Source organism: Rhinichthys klamathensis, unplaced genomic scaffold (assembly GCF_029890125.1).
Source record: "Rhinichthys klamathensis goyatoka isolate OS25496 unplaced genomic scaffold, OSU_Roscu_1.1 h1tg000249l_1, whole genome shotgun sequence".
Classification (NCBI taxonomy): Eukaryota; Metazoa; Chordata; class Actinopteri; order Cypriniformes; family Leuciscidae; genus Rhinichthys; species Rhinichthys klamathensis.
In genome coordinates this window covers 1,961,767-1,984,902 of record NW_026606771.1, presented here as the reverse complement: position 1 = coordinate 1,984,902, position 23,136 = coordinate 1,961,767, and the positions used below count along the sequence as shown (strand labels likewise).

General features: G+C 37.9%; 1 protein-coding gene across 1 annotated transcript; it reads left to right on the top strand.

Annotated features, from left to right (window-relative positions):
- The first annotated feature begins 1,756 nt into the window (after positions 1-1,756).
- On the top strand, positions 1,757-22,106 carry ctdspl3 (CTD (carboxy-terminal domain, RNA polymerase II, polypeptide A) small phosphatase like 3). Its single transcript, XM_056266525.1, has 11 exons — positions 1,757-2,025; positions 2,615-2,726; positions 2,821-2,934; positions 9,292-9,400; positions 9,505-9,622; positions 11,573-11,659; positions 15,745-15,807; positions 16,982-17,061; positions 17,208-17,334; positions 18,746-18,841; positions 21,986-22,106. Exons 1-11 carry the CDS (start codon positions 1,915-1,917, stop codon positions 22,049-22,051), a joined length of 1,083 nt encoding a protein of 360 aa, XP_056122500.1. The 5' UTR covers positions 1,757-1,914; the 3' UTR covers positions 22,052-22,106.
- Positions 22,107-23,136: the final 1,030 nt, after the last annotated feature.

Sequence of the window (23,136 nt, the reverse complement as noted above, 5' to 3'; positions counted from 1 at the left end):
TGTCACAAAAGTGCTGTTATGGCTGGAATATTATGGATTCAAAATACTCTATAACCTATATTTTAGGAAATCGTCTCAACAACTGTACCTCTCTGTCTGAATGCTGAAAACCCAGATAATGACAAAAAATGCACACCTCGACACATTTAAAACAAAATGCAGTTAACAGACAAAACAGTTTTTTTTTGCTTTGTTTTTACCGAAGTTATTGGCTTTTTTATATGATGTAATGTAATAGTAATTCTGGAGCTTCAGTTTGGGTGTGTCTGTTTTCTGTTGTGTTCAGTATGTTATTGCCCTGTTTAAAAGAGACAGTTCATGAGTTTTGTTTCAGAGTTTGCAAAATGTACTCTCAACGTTTACATTTTATAATTGTCAAGCATCAGATTTTTCAATGTTTGATTTTTCAAAATTGAGATCTTCAGCTGTTAACATTGAATACAATAAAATGTAATTCTGATGTAATGTTGTTAGTGCAGTTCTTGATTCTTTTCCATTTAAAACCCCTCCATATTATAGAAACATGTCAACACAAATTTGTGAAAAGTTTTTCTTGTTCAGAGGTACAGAATGATTATTTTTTTATACCAAAATGAAACCATGCTATATTAAAATGCACATTAAAAAGTATTTTAACTATCAAGTGTTGGAGATAATGCTTTACAAGTAATGAGAGTTAATCAGATTAGTTTTTTCAAGTAACACAATTTCTGAGTTACTTTCTCAAATTAGTAACGCAAGTATTATTTTCCCATGTATAGACTGACAGGACAGTTATTCTGTCCCCATGTTGAGAGAAATCAGTAAGTGCTGAGGAGTTGTGTGCGCTGTGTGAACATGATGCTTATTAGTTCTAGACTAACATGCATGTTAATATGTGAACATGCATTTGCTCATCTCATTTGCACAGAAACAGATTCAGTATTCCTCAAAATGAATAAAAACCATAATTGTCAATTTTGTTCAACAAATCACATTTTTTAAATGAGTGTTGTTTTTTGACCCTATAACCTTCAGGTTAGACACCATATTGAATTCAGATGAACAATGTATGGTGTTAAACAACAGTACAGTCCATTGAACGCATTTTTTAGTACCTCACAGCCTTATTTTCATTCCTGTCCAAATTTAAATATGGTGGTACCCTGATAATTAAGGTTTATTTAAAGGGATATTTAATCCTCTTGCATCCAGTGTGAGACATAAGGCCACATTTAAAGGGATAATTCACCTAAAAATACAAATTCTGTCGTCATTTATTCACCCTCAAGTTGTTCCAAACCTGTATGAAGGTCTTTCTTCTGCAGGTATAATAGCCATAGACCGTATAAGAAGCATATATTTTGAAGAACGTCGGTAACCAAACAGTTGATGGAGCCCATTGACTTACATAGTATTTTTTTTAAGTCAAAGGGGTCCATCAACTGTTTGGTTACCCATATTCTTCAAAATATCTTCTTTAGTAACTCGAGTAAGTGATGATACATTTTTAAAAACATTATTAGCCATAAAATTCAAGAAGAAAAATGTCACATTAAGATCTCTAATTTTTATGAAACATTAGCAAATGTCATTAAATAAAATATGTATATCATTAAAAGGTATTTCGTGAAGTTGTCAGAAACCTGTGCAGCCAAAAATGACTTTTGCAATGAAACCGATTTGCCCTGTCAATGTGACTTCCGCATCACGTTGCGCCGTTGTTCTTTGTAGCTCCGCCTACCCCTTTGAGTTTGAGGTCTGATTGGCTAAAGCTCGATTGTGTTTTTTTCATCAGTTTAAACTGAGGTCAGTCAGTCTGGAAACAGCGAGACGAAGCAGGTTAATGCAACTCTTGAACTACTACATTATTCCTGCGTGTTTAAAGTGTTTTGGTCCGTTGATCGACATCGTTTAATTAGGGCTGCGGGGAAAATGAGACTTCGCTCGAGAAATATTTTAAATGAAAACCCACCGACACCGTCCCGCCGCCGTCGAGCCACTCCGGAAAGCCCGAGCCCTCAGACGCCACTGGTCAAGAACCAGGTCAGTACCGGCTGTATTGAACACTAGTTACGAAAAGATAACAACAAAACGTACGTGTGTTTGGTGTGATTGAGTATGTGATTGCGCATTAAATATGAGTGATCTGCACTTGCCTGGTTTAGCATGGTGCTAACTGATTTAAAGCAAGAGATATTCGGATTTCGGACCGAAATTAAACTACGATAATATAATAATGTTTCATCAAAACATTAAATACAGAACAGGCTATAGTTCATATGAATAATGGTCTGTGTGTGCTGCTGGTTAAAGTTTCTCAGTGCTGTCCCAGATGTGTTTATGGACAGGGCCTGTTCTCACCGTGTAAGTTAGCCAATAAGATTTCAGTATTATTGAATTGGAATGGGAAGTTTTGTCTCGGCCAATCAGCTTCTCTGTATATAATCGACGAAGAAGCACGTGGATCATGTAGTTATTATTGTTTATTAAAACACAAACTTAAAGTATATTGATTGTTAATAATTTATGTAATTTTGATATCCAAAGGTAAACATTTTAAGTTTTTTTTTTTATAAATTATTATGAAATGTGTACCATTTATTAACTGGCTGTTTTTTCATCCTTGCTTTAGGATGAAGTAAAACTTCTTCAAGACTGCCCGAATCTGGATCCTGATGACGTCCCAACAGCAGCCAAACGTCCACGGAGGAGGAGAAAAGCTTTGTCAACTGTTGACAGTAAAGGTACACCATTTTGTTTGACAAATTAATGTTATATTTAAGAGTCTATTAATGATGATATTGTATTAAGAAATCATGCTCACCACTGTGTTTTTAGAGTCAGATTTCAAGACTCCAGTCCGTCACCTTCGGGAAAGGCATTCCTTATTGAATCCTGCTGCTCGGAGCCTCTACTCTCCTGCAGTTCACTTTCTCACACCACCAAGAGACAGTGAGTGCATTTAAACTGTTACATAACTTAATCGAGTCAGATACCATGAAACTATAAGATATATCATATCTTACATTTCTGACAGCCATGCATTACAGGGATGCACCGATTCCATTTTTTCAGAACCGATCCGATATCAGCGCAGTGATAAATTTCTATACCTTTGTGTGTTGAACTGATAATTACTCTTTTGTGTGTTAAACATCATCATAAAAACAACAAATGCACAAATGATATGATCATAATCTATGACAAAGCACTCTTATAAAATAGATTAGTGGAAAATTCAGTGGCAAAAGTTATTCTAGAAAAATCATGAGTGCACAATAATTGTATTAAATCTAAACATGGATTTCCTGGACCTGGATTTCATCTTATTAACGCCTGAACCTCGTCGTCGTTCCATCGTATTTTTTTAACTCCTTTGTTGATTCGAATAGCAAACAACTATTACTGCACGCAACGCAACAGATTTTTAAAAATGGGTGTAATAAAATGCTGCGTGGAGTCAACCAATAAAAATGTGGCATGAACTCAACCAACCTGCATGTTCAGCAGTAACCTCAAGTGAATCAGTATTAAGGCCAATAACCGAGCCAGCCTTTCTAATCAGTTTATTAATACTATTTTTATCATCTACAGTGATACTACATCCCCAACAGAGCACTGCATAAAACAAAACACTAGTGGTGCCACGGATCATCATTGATTCGTGATCCGTTCGGATCAATATCTTCGGTTCGGCACACACGTGATCCGCGGATTGATTTATGAAAGAAAAAAAGATTGTACGCATGTTCAGTCCACACACAACTCCACAGCGTGGTCATGGCGAGCGGAGGAACGAAGGAGCTTGAACGCCCTGCGTCATTTAAATCCCCTGTATGGGAGCATTTTGGCTTCCCTGTCAAATATAATGATGAAGTAAAGAGGTTAGTGGATAAAACCGTGACGGTGTGTGTAGGGTGGCCATACGTCCGGATTTTGGCCGGACAGTCCGGAGTTGCGCTGAATTGGCCTAAAAAAAATGACTTATAAAAATCCTGCATATTGATAGCGGCTCCCTGATACCCGCAAATTAGTTCAAATCTCCCGGAATCTAGAGCGCGCATGCGAGACAGAACATATGTGCTCCAAACCGTGTAGCGCGCGCACGGCAGAGAGGGAGAGAGCGAGAGACCTTGCGTGTGTGTGCATGTAAGACAGAGAGCATCCTGATTGGCCTGTTTCGGTAAGTCAACCAGTCAACCCCCCTAATATCTCTAAAAGTAAGATATTATGCCTTGTACACTTTAAGTTGATTTTTTAATTTAATAATTTAAAAGTGTTAATAAACAAAAAGACAAAACTTATGTTTATTTGTCGTGTCGTCTTTGCTGATCCGAAAAATGATCCGATCCGTGACTCTGATCCGAGAAACAATCCGAACCGTGAGTTTTTTGATCCGTTGCACCCCTACAAAACACTAGCTACGATTCCCTGATAAAAAACATAAAGAAGCTTCCTACTTACTCCACTAGAACTCAACTTCCTCAAAAAAATAGTCTTGATTGCGCCTTATTAAAAACAGCCTCACTATTCTTCTTCCAGTTCAGTTTACTGTCCAAATGGACACCAAGATATTTATAAGACTGAACAGTCTCTACTTTCTGACCGTTAATTATCACTGGTACTATCACTTCTTTTTTTTCTTCTAAAATCAATGATCAACTCCTTAGTCTTCTCCACATGTTGTTCCAACCCCGTAAGACTTTGGTTCATCTTCGGAACACACAAAAAGTATTCTCGTCGCTTGATAAACTTAAGGTTGATCCACTGTAGTCACTTAGACTATTTTAACCCTTTCACACGTAAGTTTAAAATATTCTAACTGACCCCCCAGCGTGAGTTTTTCAAGGCGACCGTTATTTAGAACCTGTCACTTTAATGTTTCCATGGTGACGCGTCATTTCTTGTCACGTGACACAGCGCAATCACAACACAGAGCTGAATGAGTGATGATCTGCTTTTATGTCTTTTTTCCTTTTCTATTCAAAATATTCACAAATGTATTAGCTACAGCATGAAACACTGATATTCCGATTGTCAAATATGTGCAAGTGGATGTGTTTTGTTGTTTAAACATATTTATAACGATCGCATTAGTTGAGCTGTATGCACGATGGGCGGCGCCATGTTAGTTTGTTTCACAGTTCAGAGAATCGGACCTGTTGTTTCTCACGAAATACATGAAAGTAAGTGGCCGGTGAACTAGGAGAAGAATAGGGTAAAATGTAAAGCTACTTACACAATGTGTATCTGATATGAATAAAACGTTTTGTCTTATTATAATGGAAATGATTATTGTTGCCGTTTCCATAGACATCAGTGTCTATTTTACTAATTCAAAATCACTGTTTTGCTAGTACTTATGTGTATTTAAATGTCTGAAACCTAAAATAAACATTATGTGGTTTAAAATACTCAATAGTTGTGATATATGACAGCACTGAGCGCGTCTGTCTCTGGCTCAGCGCCAGCCAACGCGCGAAAGCACGTTTGAATTTAGCAGTTGATCACGTGATGCACTGACCGTTCTAATCACACCGGTGTGATCGTACGCTCCAGGGACCAGCCAAGACTGATCACACCGGTGTGATCGTACGCGTCAAAGGGTTAACGATGTCTTTAATATCTTTCTGGGCCGGGAAGTTTCAATTACAATAGAAGCCTATGGAGGAGTGAGACAGCTCTCAGATTTAATCAAAAATATCTTAATTTGTGTTCCAAAGATGAACGAAAGTCTTACGGGGATGGAACAACATGAGGGTGAGTAATTACTGACAGAATTATTTTTGGGTTAACTAACCCTTTAAAAGTCATTTAATGGATTTAGCAAAAATTAAGGCTTGGCCAACGTCAGACCACGTTTCATTGACATTGAGACTTGGGTCTGGGAACCACATGTTCATTTTCTCGTATTTGAGCCGTGGTTTACGAATGCCCAGAGCCGTTTATTGGGTGCTATGAATGTCTATCAAATGCGCCTATACGTACCTCATAGCCAATCGTTTCAATTATACCAGATGACGTATGTAGAGCGAAAGAAATTAGACGAGGAAGAAGACGATGGGTCAGAGATTTATTTGCGTTCTAAACTACTTAGAACAATATCTAATGGTGCGTTCACACCGGACGCGAATAGCGCGTCAGGCGCGAATGATTTCAATGTTAAGTCAATGCAAAGACGCGTTACGCGCGTAAAAAATTCCTGCGGCGCGAATGAGGCGTAGAGCGCGGCGCGGTAGACGCGAATACGCGAATGATTTAGTTAGTGCTATTTGTGCATACACGCGTTTGACGCGAATTTGCGTCTGCCGCCCGAGTTGAAAAATCTGAACTTCTGCGTCAATTCGCGCCGCGTTAACCAATCAGGAGCTTAGCTGCTTGCTGCTGTCACGTGGTGAAGTATCTGGATGCTTCAATAAATTTTGTAATATGACTGTGGTTCTAATGCACAACAAAGCAAATATTTTATCACATAAAACTTGATTTCAATATATGAGACATATTCATTTTGTATTGAATGCTATTTATTCCATATCTAGATTATATGAAATATTATTATAATGTAAAGACAACCAACATATAAGTTCGTGTCTGGACAGTGTTGTGTGAGAGAGAGAAAAAAATCACAGGACAGATTAATCACTTTTGGAGGCTGGCTCCATTTATCATCAAAACAAAAATAAATGACAGATTAGGTGGATGAGGGCGAGGGTGATCCTCGCTCCGATGCGGGACAACAGGTCATCAAGCTGGGCGCGGGACAGGCGGAAGTACCGCTGAAAGCGGCCGTCATCCAGGCGCAGCTCCTGGAGCGAGCAAATGGTGAAACTTGCCACACTGGGTTAAACTACGGCGACGATTACTCCTACGCCGCCGTTCTGCTCTCTTATTCAGAATATATGCTGTATTCAGAGTAAATACAGAGCGGTGACTCTCTCGATGAATGCTCGATCAACATAAAAAAGATGGCCGCCAACGGGTTTCTAATCTGACGCGCGTGACACGCGTAAATTTCGCTTCAAACTTTTCTTTTTAAGCGCGTCAGTTTCACTTTTGACGCGCCAATTAACACAAAGTGGTCAAGCGTCAAACTAGACGCGAATTCGACGCGCTATTCGCGTCCGGTGTGAACGCATAGTAAGGCTGCATCGAAAGGTAACTTCGCGTCTGCTGCCATGTTTGATCCATAGGTATAAACAAACTGCTTCGGTGTGTCGCATAGACGTCGTCATAGTCTTGCTGCTCCCTCCCCGTTCTGTGATTGGTCCCCTCGCTGAGGCGAAAATTCGGTCCATGGTATCCAGAATACCTAGCAGTGTGAATAAAATGGCGCTGCGCAAAGGCAGTATGGGGAAACCCAGGCTAGCCTTAAATGGCATTAAAAAGCGTTACATTTTAATTCTACAGGCATTAAAAATTTAGGTAGTTTTTAAGAAAATTTTATATTATCAATTTATTTGAATATAGCCTTCATAATTAATAGTTAGTGGTGCTTGCCAAAGGCAAGGCATCACTATTGTTATCGCTCATACTTAAACTTCGGCACGCCACTCCTCCCGCACCGTTTATCGTAGACCCATGAATGAGGTGTCAAATCGACCAGTTTATTGAGGAGAGGTGTGCTATGTCTTTTCTAAGCGATCGGGTGTACAATGTTCGTCCGGCGGGCGAAAAATATGCCGAAAAAAGTCCCATAGGCTTAACATTGGCACAAAATTTGTAAGATCATATCTTTGGATCAGAAGGTCAGAGAGACTTGGGGTTGGGCTCATTTGACTCTGCCTATGAAGTAGCCAATAAGTACTGACATAACAACATCATAGCCATGCCGTAGCAACCTGTTACAGGACCCTAGCAACCATTAAACAACATTAACAAGCAAAATCTCAGCACCAGAACATTGTAGAAACACAGAGTTGGACTTTTTTGACTCAGACAGTTAAATGATCTTTAAATATCAACCCATCAACTGTATAAGCAAACCCTAGTACCCATAAAGAGTACCCTAGCAACCGTACAAACACATGAATAAGCTATATCTCAGCACCAGAACATCGTACAGACATGGAGGTGGGCTCGTTTGTTTCGGTGGGGAAACCAGTCTGTAAATATCACCATGGTAACTGTGCAACCACACCCTAGCAACCGAGTGCCGAGTTTTGCCACTTCAAGCACCACTCAAATTTTCTTCCGGAAATGTACATTCTAGTTTGTATTTGCTGTCGCAAAATATGTACATTAGTGTGATAAACACACGGAACCAGTTTGGTAATTGCTTCCGGCCTGAGCAAAATTGCCTTGATGCGGAGGTGACGCGGGCATTTTGTACAGCGATGGACAGGAATAAAACTAGAGCAGAAAAATGGAAAGTGCAAATTCTTGCAGAAGTGTCTGGAAGACGAACAATTTAGGACATGGTTGCAGCCGTTGGTGGTCAAAATGAACAAGGTGTTGTAGCATTTGTAAAAAGGTATTTAATTTGGTTAACGTTACAATGGGAATCAACGCCTTAAAATCTCATGCAGTCTGACAACCACAAATCGACGGTAAAAGGAAGATGGCAATTAACTATGTGTAGTTACTTCCCCTCATCAGCTTGACATCCGCTGTTAAAGCTCACTTTGTGTTTTTGTGCAGATTTGTTTACATGCAATGTTTTGTCACAGCACTGTGTCTCTTTTGACTTACTCTTTTGACTTTTAACGCGTTAACGCATGCAATACATTTTTGTCCAGTTTAACGCTTTGAAATAGGGTATTTAACGTAAAACGCAGCATCCCTTAATTTTTATCATCCTTTGGGTAGCGTTACATTATATGATCCCGCTCTTATTCACGCAAATGCTTTTAAACCATTCAAGAGCGACAAGAATGAGACGCACTGCCTGTGAATGTCCAGACGCAGAGACAGCGCGCCAGAAAATGGTTCTCTTTCGCGCTTGAACGAACAATAACAGACACACAATGATGCCAAAATGTCCGTTTTGTCGAGTGTCCTCATAAGAGCAGTAATATACGCCGTGCAGACAAAGCCACCTATGTCAAAAATGAGATAATATTGAGTGAATGTTCGATAATAGTATAATTTCTTTTTATTAATTTAACCACTTGTAAACTTATGTTCACTGTTCTTTTTTATAAATATAGGATTTGTATTACATCTATATTCAGTACAAAACTCTTTGGATGTGTCTGACCTTTATTATGAAACATTTTGTCTGTACTCTGTATTTTTAAACTAAACGAGTAATGACTTTCCAGATACCTTGTTATTTAATTTGGTGTAACAGTAGTTTTTTTATTTTAATAGGTGAGCATCCAAACACAAGTCCCATCTTCAGTCCTGAACACTGTGTGTTTGGCTACAGCGCTGCCAGTCCTCTTTCAGAGGATGAGGAGAATGAGGAAGTGTTTAGCCCGTGAGTCTCTTCTACAAAGGAGTTTTTGTGGTTTGGACAATTCAGAGTGATTGAAGTGATTCATCTGTGGTTTAATCTGATTGTTGTCACTGTTTTTGTATCAGCTTCACATTCATTAAGAACATTCCGAACCGTTCACAACAGTCCAGGCCCGTCTCAGCAGTGCGGGACATTCCGCCCAAGACGAGGAGCACACCTGCTGCTACCCTTGTGCTCGATTTGGTAAGTTATCTTCCCTCTAGCCAGCTCAAAATCATTACTTTGGTCAACTCAACATTTTAGTTAAAATGTCACTGAACTGATTGAATTAGCATGCAATTCATTGACTGAATAATTCCAAACTATTGGAGGTTAATGGCAGGGCCATTAATTCAATCAGATGGATCATTAGCACTCCCTTGTTGAGAGAGAGGCTTCAACAACTAGGCCCTAGTTTACACCTGGTATTAAGATGTGTTTTGGTCAATCGGATTACAAGTAGACGAAGGAGACTCGTTTACACCTGGTGTTTTAATCCGTCTCTTTTGTCCACTTTCAACCACTTCTTTCATGATTTGTTCGAGGGGAGGGTCTATGAGCGACTACACTATGAAAGCAATCTGCTCAAATGCGTTTTCGACTACCTCTGAAAGTGGACAAGCTCATAACATTTAGACCCCGTTTACATCTGTATTTAGCGTCTTCCACTTGTGATCCGATCGACCAAAACACATTGTAATACCAGGTGTAAACCGAGCCATAGCAGAGTTTCCGCTAGAAAAAAATTGTGCCGGTCACTACGGACATTTTGATGATATGCCGGTCAAATATCGCCTCTTAATTAGTCGAGTTGAGGAAAACTGGAGGTAGGCTATGTAACTTAAATGACATAATCAGGCCGTATAGAACGCAACATGTTATTATTAGCCTAATTTTCAAATAGACGAAAAAAACATGAACGTCCGATTGGCGTCAATCAACACCAATTGTTTTTTACTATGGTTTCACACACATTCACTTTTTTAAACATTGAGGCACGGATGTACCTAATACAAATAAATTAAATATGTCCACTTAACTAGCAGATTATTTATTTAGTTCGCTATTAAATAAGAGATCTAGCGCTTAAATCTGTTGTTTTTGAAATCAAGCTGAGCGCTCGTGTCGCTGCTATCAGTTGCATGGACGACTCGCTGCGCGAGTTGCGCAATCTTCACTCGGACGCGCGTTTCAATCTATCGCCGTTGCCGAGACTCTCTATTCATTCCGGTGAAATCACAAAATAAAATGCACACAAACGTGTCCCTGCTTGATATAGGCTGTAACCACTGATGAACATATAGGCTATTCAGTTTTGATAAGAGAAAAGCCATCGAGCCGGTAGATATCAGCAACTACCTCGTCTTACAGACATACTTTGACTTTACAAAGTTCGAAAACGTTACACAAACATAGCCACTTAAGTTGTATTAACTCACCTTTGACGAAGTGATCGCTGCACACACGGGCATTTTCCCATTCGGCTCCTCCCGACTGCAGACGTAGGTTTGCAAGCCATTTTTCCGGAGTTTTTCGGTCAATTTCTTGCATTTTCCCCCCTTATGAACAACAACTTTTGGTACACGATAAAAACTCATCGTGGTTTGATCGATTTACGTAACCATAAACGACGCAAAACATAGGCATTTTGAGTTTGTTATAGTGCTTTCTAAATACAGCAAATCACTTCCTGCCCTCCATTTGCATTTCGCGCCATGGCAACGCAGTGGCGTGACGTCATATGAAAACAAGCTATTGTTAGTTGTTTAGGTCTATATTACAGCCATTTTAGGCGTGCGCTTTATTTGAAATGCAGCATGCGATGTTGTTTAATAACTTTCAAACGGTAGAGCCTGTTCCTTTATAACATAGCCAAAGGTCGGTGTATTTTTGCTTTATACATTTTAGGCTTATTCTCAAATTCATATTGTGTTGGGGGGCGGGATTATAATGCAATTTTAATCGGACAATTTGACCGGAGAGATTTAATTTTGTCGGACATTTACATTTTTTTTCCCGGCAAATGTACGGTAATTACCGGACAACGGAAACCCTGAGCCATAGGTAAATGAAAAGCTGACTAGTGCACTGATTTGATTGAGGTTTAGAAGTGACTGGTTTGACTCTTTGGATTTTATTTTTGTACCATTCTAGGATGAAACACTCGTGTTCAGTTCACTCAATGTGATTGCTGACGCAGAATACACCTTCAGTACCCACTTTCAAGATCACAAGTACAAGGTTGGTGAAATTTGAATTAACCCTATGACATGTACAATCACAACGGAGTGATGAGAACGTTCGATGTGTTACATGATGAACTGCTAAATAAAAATTTGCTTTGCCAGCTTTGGCTGGCTCTGACCATGTCCATCTCTCGATCAGGCCTAGCCAAAACGTGAACGCAAATTTGAATCATATAACTATTTATATATAGTCATATATTGAGTGTTTTCATCCACATAATGTTTATTTTAGATTTCAGACATTTAAATAAACAAAAAACATTTATGCTTTGTTAAATACACTGATGTCGATAGAAACGGCAATAATGATCCTTTCAAACATAATTGCTTTATTCACAGCAATTCACAACAAAATACATTTATTTGCATGTATTTGAGAATAGGAATAGCAGATATTTCACAATATAGTTAACAAGTTTGTGAATTTTTTTAATAAAAAGGACAAATTAAATAAAACCGATACATCTGTCACACAGTGCTTTTTGGGCTGTGGTGTAACGTGACAAGCTTGATGCATCGCCATGGAATCTCACATGTACTCGGACATAATATATTTAAAATTTACGTGTGAAAGGGTTTGTTCAAATCAAATTGTAAATAATTTAAGCTTCTCACATGTCGCTTTTCCACTGCGTGGTAACGGCTCACTTTTGGGGGGTTTTCCACTAGTACCTCGGTTGAGGTTTCAAGCGAGCTGTACCGATACTGAAATGTGATGTGTAAACGCTGCTGATCACTGGGGGTGTAACGATACCCTCAAATCACGATTTGATACCACAATACTGAACCCACGATATGATATTATTGCGATACACCAAGACATATGGTAAAAGGTTAACAGAAAATGTACTGTTGATTAATTCGTTTAAATCAAAATTTGGTTTTACATTGGGTGTGTAAATGAATAGGCTTGGACTTGGTGCTGGTAACCCAATGCACAGGACAATAGTGACATCAAAATAAAAATATACATGATTCTGAAGCTGAAAACAGAATTATTTTAGACGAATATTCTTGCACTCTTTCACTGAGTATATATATTTAAAATAATGTAGGCCACTTTTTACTTGTAAAATAAGACATTTGACATCATCAGGACCCACAAATATTCCCCCATTGCATTATTATACATTATATTCAACTTTATATATAGTAGTTTAATGTAGTACTGACACTAAAACTATAATAAACGTGAATTTTTTCACACACAGTAATTTTCATTTTGGGTGAACTATACACAATACATATTGTCACTATCCACGATACATATTGTTTATGTATAACATAACATATGATAGCATTTTTGTATTGCAATATATTGTTACACCACCTACTGATCGGTCAGAGAATCGTCACTACCAGCCATTGGATTTGTTTGCACGACTTTTTTAAACGACTTGCTTTAAACGACCGTCGCACACAACTTAAAAAAAGAAAGGACTGTATTGTGGTCAGTAGATGAGGTGGCGGTGCAGCTTTAAAGATCAGTCTATAATCCTAACCACTATGAAGCGGTACAAAACTGCAGTGGAAAAGCAAACCGAGTAGGGTGTGTAACGATATTCAAACCGAACCGAAAAACTGATACACCACCCACGGTACATATCGCGATGCTCTCATGGTGCACCGAACGCGCCCCCTCCCAGCCCTAGCCCAATGTTGAGGTTGACCTCACTTTACCTTATGTCACAAAACTCATTTTTCTTCTTTGACATTTGATTAAATAGTAATTTAGGGGTGTAACGGTACACTTATTTGAATACAGCATTGTATCCTTACCGCCAATGATCGCAATAAGCTCCAGGTTTTGTTACTTTCGATAAGCAACAAAGTGTCATTTTTCAAATTATGTCCATTTTATCACAAAATTCAAACAGTAGCTAAATGCTGTTTTGACGCTCTTTAATGTGGCGTGACAGATCACTATATAGGTGCCTCAGTTTAAGTAGCAGCGCGGAGGTCGAGTGAATGCGATCATCTCTTCTTAATTAACATGAATGAACATCTGAAGGTGTGTTGAAAGATGCAGTACAACTTACTGAAACGTGTTATATCGTGTAATCACTCAATCAGTGTTTCAATAGTAGTGTTTATATTAGCCTATATATTCATTATATTTTACTTAACCTGTTAGTGATGTCTTGATTATTTAATGTATGTTTAAAATATTTGTCATGAAAATGATACCATATTTCAACAACGAATTGTGGTAAAAACAAATAATTCAATTTAGAAGTTAATGCAAAAAGTTTGCGTACAATTTGTTATTTGAGTGTTGATTATTATATCTAAAAAATAAATAGCAACTGAATTTAGGCTAATAGTTTGGCCTCTATTGTTAACCTTTAACACTATCTTTGCTCCCCTCGTCTTCCCAACCATTTCCTCCTGCATAATCTGTTTTTTTTTTCTTCTTCTCCTTTTCGCTGCAAATCAGCGCACAGACAATTTGGAGCTCAAGCTTCTTGTGGGCTATCATTTTTAATAACAATTTCAGTATCACACGTGATTAGGGCTTGTCCTAAAACCATTTTTTGAGCTTCGAAGGTTCGGTAGTAATGAACATCGAATATTCGAAGCTTCGGAATCTCTATAGGCTATGTCTGTCTGTCTGTCTGTCCGTTTGCATTTTGATTATTTCGAGAACCGTTCATCCAAACGACTTCGCAAGGGACTGCAGTGTCGTAATTGCTGCAATATAGATAGACAGGCAAGACGCGACACGTTCAGAATTAATAAACTTTCAATAAACTACAGAACAGCGCGAGCGGGAAGCAGCGCGCCTCACGCGAGCAGAGCTTATATGCTCCGAGAATGGACACTGCACTATATATAAAACACACACACACACAGGTCTGTTAACTTAAGCAATATTTTTAATAAGGTAGTCTAATATTTTTCTCACTAACAAGTTACTGACAAAGTAGGGTAGATTTAAATAAAGAAGCGGCGCGCCTCACGCGAGCAGAGCTTATATGCTCCAAGAATGGACACTGCACTAGTGATATAAACACACACACACACAGGTCTTTTAACTTAAGCAATATTTTTAATAAGGTATAGTCTTATAATATTTTTCTCACTGACAAAGTAGGGTAGATTTAAATAAATAACTAAATTTAAATAAACTAAAAAAAAACGAAATTTAAATAAATTAAAAACGAAATTTAAATAAATAAAAACGAAATTTAAATAAATAAAAACGAAATTATGACGTGACGTCCCAGTAAAATCTCAGTCTCCTATATTTCGCAGTAGATTAATTTAGATTGATATTAACGGGTAAAAAAGGATAATACATTTTGTTTCTATTTTCCACAATGTCAAAGCAACGCAGCTTAACTCAAATACAAGCTTAGGCATGCACTTCTGTCCATACAAACTCAGCTGTTCTGCGCTCTAGCCAGAGAATACTCCCGTTGCAGGAACACTTTTAGTAGTCCAAGAAGAAGCAAATATATTTATTAAATAGCTATAACGAAGTTATATGTTAATTATTATATTTCACCAGATTTTATAGTGTAAAACATATTCAAGTGCGAATGAGAACCGTTTTTGAGGGGGATGCCAGGTGTTAAAAAAAAAAAAAAGACAAATATTCGAATGTCACATTTTCAAATCGAATACCAACCCACCCAATGAATATTCGGATATTCGGGTCCAGCCCTACGCGTGATCTTGCGTTATTTCCTTATCACTTGCGTGTGTTTGGTTGTGAAACGCATTTTGTGGACCAGACAGAAGTTGTCGGTGATTCTTTCTTTTGTGAAGTCATGCAGTGTGAAACCCCCCGTTGCCAATCCATCGTTCAGTGTGAACACAGCAGCAACTGAATGCAGTGCAGTGTGAAAAGAAAAGTGACCTGACTACTTTGGCTCAGTTTTATGCCGAGTACACACTGCACAATTTTCAAAGTAAAGCGAGCAGAGTAGTGCCGAGCCAAGTCGTACCATGCAGTGGAAAAGTGTCAATGCATGCATTTCTCGGAATAATGGTTAACATCCTCTGACTGTCATGAAAAAGTTTTTGAATTCTGCTGTTCTTGAAGTGTGATGCCATTAACTAAACATTCTTTCACAGGTCTACGTGATCCTCCGACCATATGTGAGAGAGTTTCTACAAGCCATGACCAAACATTTTGAGGTAAACATTGTGAAGACTGACAGGGTGTCTGGGATGATTTTTTGAAACACTGACCGACTATTCACACCAAGACGAATGTCCGGTGCTAGAATTTGGTTCAATTAAATTTGAATTAACAGCTGTTAATTCTTCTATTCAGCCCTGTACCGACATTTGCATGATGTTACTGTGACAATTTTTTTTTTCTAATCTCTTTGTGAATAAAGCTGGCCAACCAATAAGATATGCATTTTGGTCACAAGCCCAAAGCTGCTTTTGTTGCATAAAAAAAAAAAAACATACAATTCTTTGATAAACACTGCACTGAATACAAAATAACGAAATAACTGCCAGAAATGCAGTTACATAGCATCAGGGTTCCTACACATTTTCTGTTTCAAAATACTTTTCTAGACTCAAAACTTCAAACCCTAACCCTAACTTTCAGACCATAGTTAGTATAATGGTTCATACAGCATTATTTTTAGCATTATAATTCATTATTTTCTGGGTATTTTTTATTGGTTTTCTCGAAGTGATAACATGCACTTGCATGATGAGAAGAAACTTAAAATGCTTTATAACCTGCATATATTCACCTCTGACACATCGGTCTAATACTGTAATTGTGGTTTACAGTATCAGCGAAGCACAGTCTGAGTTAATGATTGTTTGCTGCTTTATCTGTTGCTGGTTTGAGTGACAATTGAGTAAACATTAATTTAGTGTAGTTCAAAAGAGGCTCATTTATGGTAAATACAAATAGTTTTGCATAAATGTGGACCTTGAATTCACTCAATCGTGTTCGACAATCATTAAACGATCGCTAAGCTTTTGCCATAAAAACACTTTGCTTGTATTACAAATATATTTTTTGAAATTCTTAATTTTGTATTTTAGAAAACTGAATTAATTTTTTTCATGCTTATCCTGACCTGAAAATTACTTCAATCAAATTGCATACTTTTCCAAACTTCATAGGAACCCTATTGGGTGCTTTTCCATAAGCGCCACCTACTGTCAGAAAGTGATTTTCATTCAGTCCATGTGCTGTTTTTTTTTTACACATTAGTCTACTCTGGCAAAAAAAAAATCAATCTGATTTATCTGTTCAAACATTTGTGTTGTGGCTGGCTTTAATTGTCACCAGTGAGAAAATCTATTAATAAATCTGTTCTGTCTTTTTCTGTTCCAGATGTTTGTTTACACCTCTGCAAAAAAGGAATATGCAGAGAAGATCGTAGATATATTGGACCCTAATAAAAAGCTCTTTAGGTGAGACATTTTACACTTCCATATGCCCAAAATCGTCCTGGAGATGGTTCCCAGCCAGTATCTGGGGAAACCTGTCTCATAACTCACAACTCATTTACCTTGAAGGAAGCATGATAATGTAATTCTGTGTTTTTCTGATTTTTAAGACATCGTTTGTATCAGGATGATTGTGCCTGTGTGCTTGGACACTACATTAAAGACTTGACTGTTCTGGAGAGAGACTTGTCAAAGACTGTCATCCTGGACAACGCCCCCCACACCTTCCCATACCACGTATGTTTGCCTTTATCATCTAGTGTGCAGGAGTCTTTTCTCTGTGAATGTGTTTGTTAAACATCAGGTCTAACTAGAGCTGCACGATTAATTGTTAAAAGAATGCGATCTCGATTCAAACCCCCACGTGGTTTTATTCCTAAATGACAACTATTCGGCTATATACCCACATTCAAATCTGTGTTCACACTGCCACTGACCCAGAGAGAGCAGTTGTCATGTTTAGGTATGAAACCACTTCACAAACAGTCTTTTCAACCACACAGTATTACTATTTCTGTCTTACAATAATTCAAATTATCACAGAAGTACTGGGATAAAAGTTTATAGTTCGGATATAAAGACTGATGTCTAAGGCCTGGGACACACTAGACAATTATCAAATCTTAACTGATTTTAAAACTGTCGGAGACCACAGACATAAGGGCAGTTTCAACCGATTTATAGGGGTTCAAGCACGTAGCGCTGAAACCCTATTAGTAATTGTTACAATTTCCTAGGTGAAATTTTTGGATTTTTTTAAAAGCCTACTCTTGCGAACTAGTCCTAGGTTTTTGGCCCAATCGGAACCAAACCAGTGCAGCAAGATTCTCTGACTGAGAACAGTCTGATTGTCAATCGTTATAAAAAAAGGGTACAATTTCGATTCATGGTCTCTAAGGGCTGCCAAAACATTAAAAGTGGGAGGAGCCACTTTTACTAAAATGGCTATAACTCGTGAACGGAATGAGATATTTTCACCAAACTCGGCACACGTATGTAAGAGCACATTCTGTGGTCGTGTGAAAAGCATGCGGTGACTAGCCACTCAGTAGCTATGTTTCCATCCACACGTTTTTATCCGCATTAAGTGATATCAAATGAAAAATGCCTTATGGAAACAGTAAAATTCGATTGAATTTAATGAATATCGACTCAAATGAAATACGATCGGCCTCATCGGATTTTATCTTGATCGATATACGGCTTATGCGATAAACGTGGATGGAAACGTTATTATGGTGCGATCCATTTTGCCTAGTAAAACTTTGTTCGCAAATGTTGGCTTGCATGTTGTGGAATTCGGTGAGAAAATGAATGGAAACACCTTAACATGTCTCAAATCAATTCGATATACCAATTTGATCGCAAAACAGCATGTGACATCATTACGCACAGGTTTTTATCCGCTTTAAAGCCGTTTGATGGAAACACACTTTCACCAGCTTTATTCGCATGAGGTTTTTTACCGAACTTCAGATAATTCGATTGACAAGTGAATGGAAACATGGCTAGTGGCTCTATAACATGGGAAAAAAAAACATGAAATAAACAAAAGGGTGATTCTCAATTTATCCAGAATAGTGCAGCTCTAGGTCTAACCAGTATATCAGTGACATGTTCTTATTGGATGTGTGTTTGTTTTTTCTAGCTGATGAATATGATTCCCATAAAGAGCTGGATTGGAGATCAAGAGGACCGTGAGCTGCAAAAGCTCATTCCATACATGGAGAAACTAGTGCATGCGGTGAGTGTTCCTTAAACTATTGAATTAAGAGTAGATAGCATAAAACATACTGCAATTTTCAGAACTCCAAATTTCCTACCCTGTTTAAAAAGGCCACTTATTGAATCTTAAAGGGATAGTTCACCCAAAAAAGAAAATTCTGTCAGTGATTACTCACCCTCATGTTGTTCCAACCCTGTAAGACTTATTCACCTTCGGAGTACAAATTAAAATATTTTTTATTTAATCTGAGAGCTGTCTCTCTCTCCTCCATAGGCTTCTATTGTAATTGAAACTTGCCGGCCCAGAAAGTTATTAAAGACATCGTTAAAATAGTCCAAATGACTACAGTGGCTCAACCATAAGTTTATCAAGTGGCCATCATCACACACATGACCAGCGTCGGCCAATAGTGAGCCTACATTCTGACGTACAGCCCAGAAGCACTGCGCTGTTACACTAGATCAGTGGTTCTCAAAGTGGGGTCCGCAAAATAATTTATAACAGCCTACCGTTTTTTCCGGACTATAAGTCGTGTTTTCTTTATCATCTGAAAACATGCTATTTATTCCAAAGTGACTTTTATAATGCATTTAACGTCAAATAATACAAAGTAGACACTTAAAGGTTTCTATAAATAGATAATCTATCTGTATTTATTATGTCTGTGCGTCAAGTAGACTCTTCGCTGTGTTTTGGTTGATTTTTGGTTGATTTTCGCCAGAAAGGAGACAGAGACGGCATGAACCCGCATCCGGTTGTTTTCTTTATTTTTAAAAGGTATGATATTTTGTAGTCATTTATAATGTAGCCTATACACAAATAAAAAATGGACACTTTACCGTTTTGAATGGTGTACTCTTATTTATGGTCATACAGATAAGACAAGAGTATTCCTTTGTTTCCACACAAAGGAAGGGACAGGGGACAGGGCCGTACCCACAATTGAGGTCCCCGAGGTCCGGACCTCTGTAATTTTTCTGTGTATATAATAATAAAAGTTGTGAAATAATTGCCTAATATTAACTTAATTTGGTGCTGCAAGGGTATTGTACATCGCGATGATAACTGACCTTCTCGTCTGAGCTGCTTCAGCAGACTAACAACAACAGCTCGTCAATGTCAAAATGTTTGAGTCGGAGATGAATTCAAAGTAGGCGGGGCTTATGTTCACAGAAGCTGCAAGCCGAGCACGATTTCCCGCACGACGCTTCAGTTAACGGTCATAAAGTGCGAGATAAGATGTAGGCCTAAATTGCTAAACTAAACAGCTGTTTTAGATAGAAGTTTTAAACGAACGACTGAAACAATCAGTTTGCAAAGTATCAATCAAAGCTCAGCTTTGGGAAAGGAAATAGCTACAGGTCAAGAGAAGCATACTGTGCCCATGAGATTAACATTATGGATTCCTATTTAACACAGATATACTGTATGTTTTATAGCTAACTACAGTGGATATAAGCTCAATTTAACAACACACGCACCTATTAAACATATTGCCATTATTATTGTATTGTATAAGCTAGGCTATATTTGTGTGCAGAATAGGCCTAATCCTGGAAACCTTTCTCATTTAAGGCCATTCCTGTTTGGAATATGTGATTGTGTTTTGATATAGCCTACATGTGAACAATAATCATATGCATTCTGCATTTCCATTTTGTATGTGGATCATTCATTGTAAAATTTAAACTGTCATCTTGACAAAATAATGTATGCCACTCCCCACTGACATGCTTCTAAAGCTATAGTTAACCAATTTTGGGGCCTTAAAACACCTTAAAATGCACATGTGTAGATCAAGAACATCAAAAATTCCTCCGGGGGGGGGATCCTAAGTGATCCCAAGTGATCCCTAGCAAGATCACTTTTGGGACCTCAGTAGGCTATTTAGAAATCCCTGCATAGGACCCTGGTGGAGACCATTTGTGCAAAAATATTTCATTAGCCGCTCACACATTAACTTTGTGCTTAATCTTCACTGTTATAAATATGAGGGGGGTCCTTGGACATTTTTTTCCCCTGTAAGGGGTCCCTGGCTCCAAAATGTTTGAGAACTCCTGCACTAGATGAACTCGCGTCAGAGGCCCACACAGAAGAAAATGAATAGTTGAATAAAGAGGTTATTTTTGTTTTGCGCACAAAAAGTATTCTCGTCACTTGATAAACTTATGGTTGAGTCACTGTAGTCACTCGGACTATTTTAACGATGTCTTTCATAACTTTCTGGGCCGGCAAATATCAATTACAATAGAAGCCTATGGAGGAGAGATCTAGCTCTCAGATTTAATCAAAAATATCTTAATTTGTGTTCCGAAGATGAAGGAAAGTCTTACGGGGATGGAACAACATGAGGGAGAGTAATTACTGACAGAATTTTCATTTTTGGGTTAACTAACCCTTTAAGTTGTTGGAGTTTCATGGTATGATCACCTACATTTACACAGCAGCAACATCTATTTGGTATGTAGGGGTGCAACGGTTCAAATTTCTCACGGTTCGGTTTATATCTAGGTATTAGGGTCACGGTTTCGGTATGATTCGGTATGTGCTGTGTTCAGGGAAAAAAGGACTACTGTCAAATAAAAAATGAAGAAAATAAGAACGAATAATCTAACTACAAGCAACAGCACAAAAAAATACAATAGAGCAAAGATACAAATAAAATAAACAGTGCTTTTCAGTAGGTCTAACATAAGTTTTCAGGTACAGAAATTGTAAAATAACATTGCAGATTTAACTGTATAATTTAAAGATTAATCCTTATTAGAGTTACAAAAGGTATTCAATCTAGAGCAGGGAGTGTTTTCTCTTGATTATACAGAAACAGTCATAGTAAAATAATGCAGAGGAAGCAGGCTACATGCTAGTTCCTGAACACTAACTAACAGTAGAGTCAAATATGGGAAAGTCACACCGTGTGCTGTTTCTGGCTGTGTGAAGCACCTGCATCCTTAGAAACTAGTGGTGGGTCCAAACGGGTACTACAATTCAGCATGGATTTTATGAATATTTATAGTAAGGCTGTTATTGAAGGATGGGGCAGGTTTTGGGACAAAATTGAAAATAAATTAATTTATATTATATTTTGTTCGAAACACTTGCTGTAATAGAAAAAAAAAATTTTTTAGTAATGATTAACTTGTTTTTTGATTGTGTTTTCAGGATGACTTCAGAAATGTCTTAAAGAAGAGAACTGACCACTTTCACAGGCTGCTTTCTGAAGACTAAAACCTGCATCAAGTGTAATTACATGTACAGCATCCTAATAAATGCAGTGAAGTTACCAGGCTACAAACTACCGTAACAAAGGCTACATTTGTAGTATGACTCTGGTATAATGAAATTGTTATTTGATAGAGAATATAGTCTTACAGTTTTACTTTTAATCCCCATTTTGAAAATTAGGACTAGAATTTTGCCTTTAATTTATTGATGAATCTTGAGATCTGTACAGGTTTGTGCCATTGGAAGAGTGTTTTCACACTTTCAAACTGTTAAATTGATTGCAATATGTGTTGTACTCGGAAGTGTTTTTTTTTTTTTAAAGGACACCAATTTTCAATAACCATTAAAAAGAAAAACATTAGTTTTTCACGAAAGACTTTTGGTCTTTAAATTGATCAGTTTTGCTGATTCCACCCCAAATTCTTCTAAGTGATCAGACAGATGATAAAATGGCTGAAAAAAAAACGTTAGTTTGTAATCTGTGGTTTGTTTGTTGATTTTGCTTCAGGTTGCAATTAGAGCTTTATTTGGGGGAAATTTAAGTTTTTCAGAATGATTTCTGACATTATTTCCAACAGTGTTTATTTCCACCATCTCCAGTGGTACAGCTTCAGTCTGGCCGCCACCATTCTCATCCTCCCATATCCTGCAACTGGGGCCCAAAACCATTATAACTCTCAGTGCCAGTATAAATAGTGACCCACCATACAGTGCCATCAGCCTCCACATCTCTGCCGACACATTTGATGGCATGATGGAACTTGACCCCAAAAAGAGAGACCAATATGTGAAATGAAGACCAGGGGTCAAATTTGAAGTTGACGAGTTCTCCACACTTCCAAAGGCATAGAAACTGATCCAGCTTTATAGGAAACAGAAAACCAATACTTATCGCTATATGGATCAGTTGATATTATTTCGACAGGTTCTGATTAACAGTACAGGTTAATCAGGTTAACAGTACAGATCGTTCTAGCCATTTCTAAACATGGTGTTTGGTTCTTCATGCAAATGTGGTTGTTTAAAAACAATATCTCTGATGGGCTGTTCCTTTGGTATGGTCACATATATTCCTAACAACACTTTCA

What these genes read in the sequence shown, in the direction of transcription:
- ctdspl3 (XM_056266525.1), top strand. Translation starts at nt 1,915, where the DNA reads ATGAGACTTCGCTCGAGAAATATTTTAAATGAAAACCCACCGACACCG. An exon ending in GTCAACTGTTGACAGTAAAG is followed by an intron (nt 2,727 to 2,820) that starts GTACACCATTTT and finishes CTGTGTTTTTAG; the next exon opens with AGTCAGATTTCAAGACTCCA. An exon ending in CCCACACCTTCCCATACCAC is followed by an intron (nt 17,335 to 18,745) that starts GTATGTTTGCCT and finishes TGTTTTTTCTAG; the next exon opens with CTGATGAATATGATTCCCAT.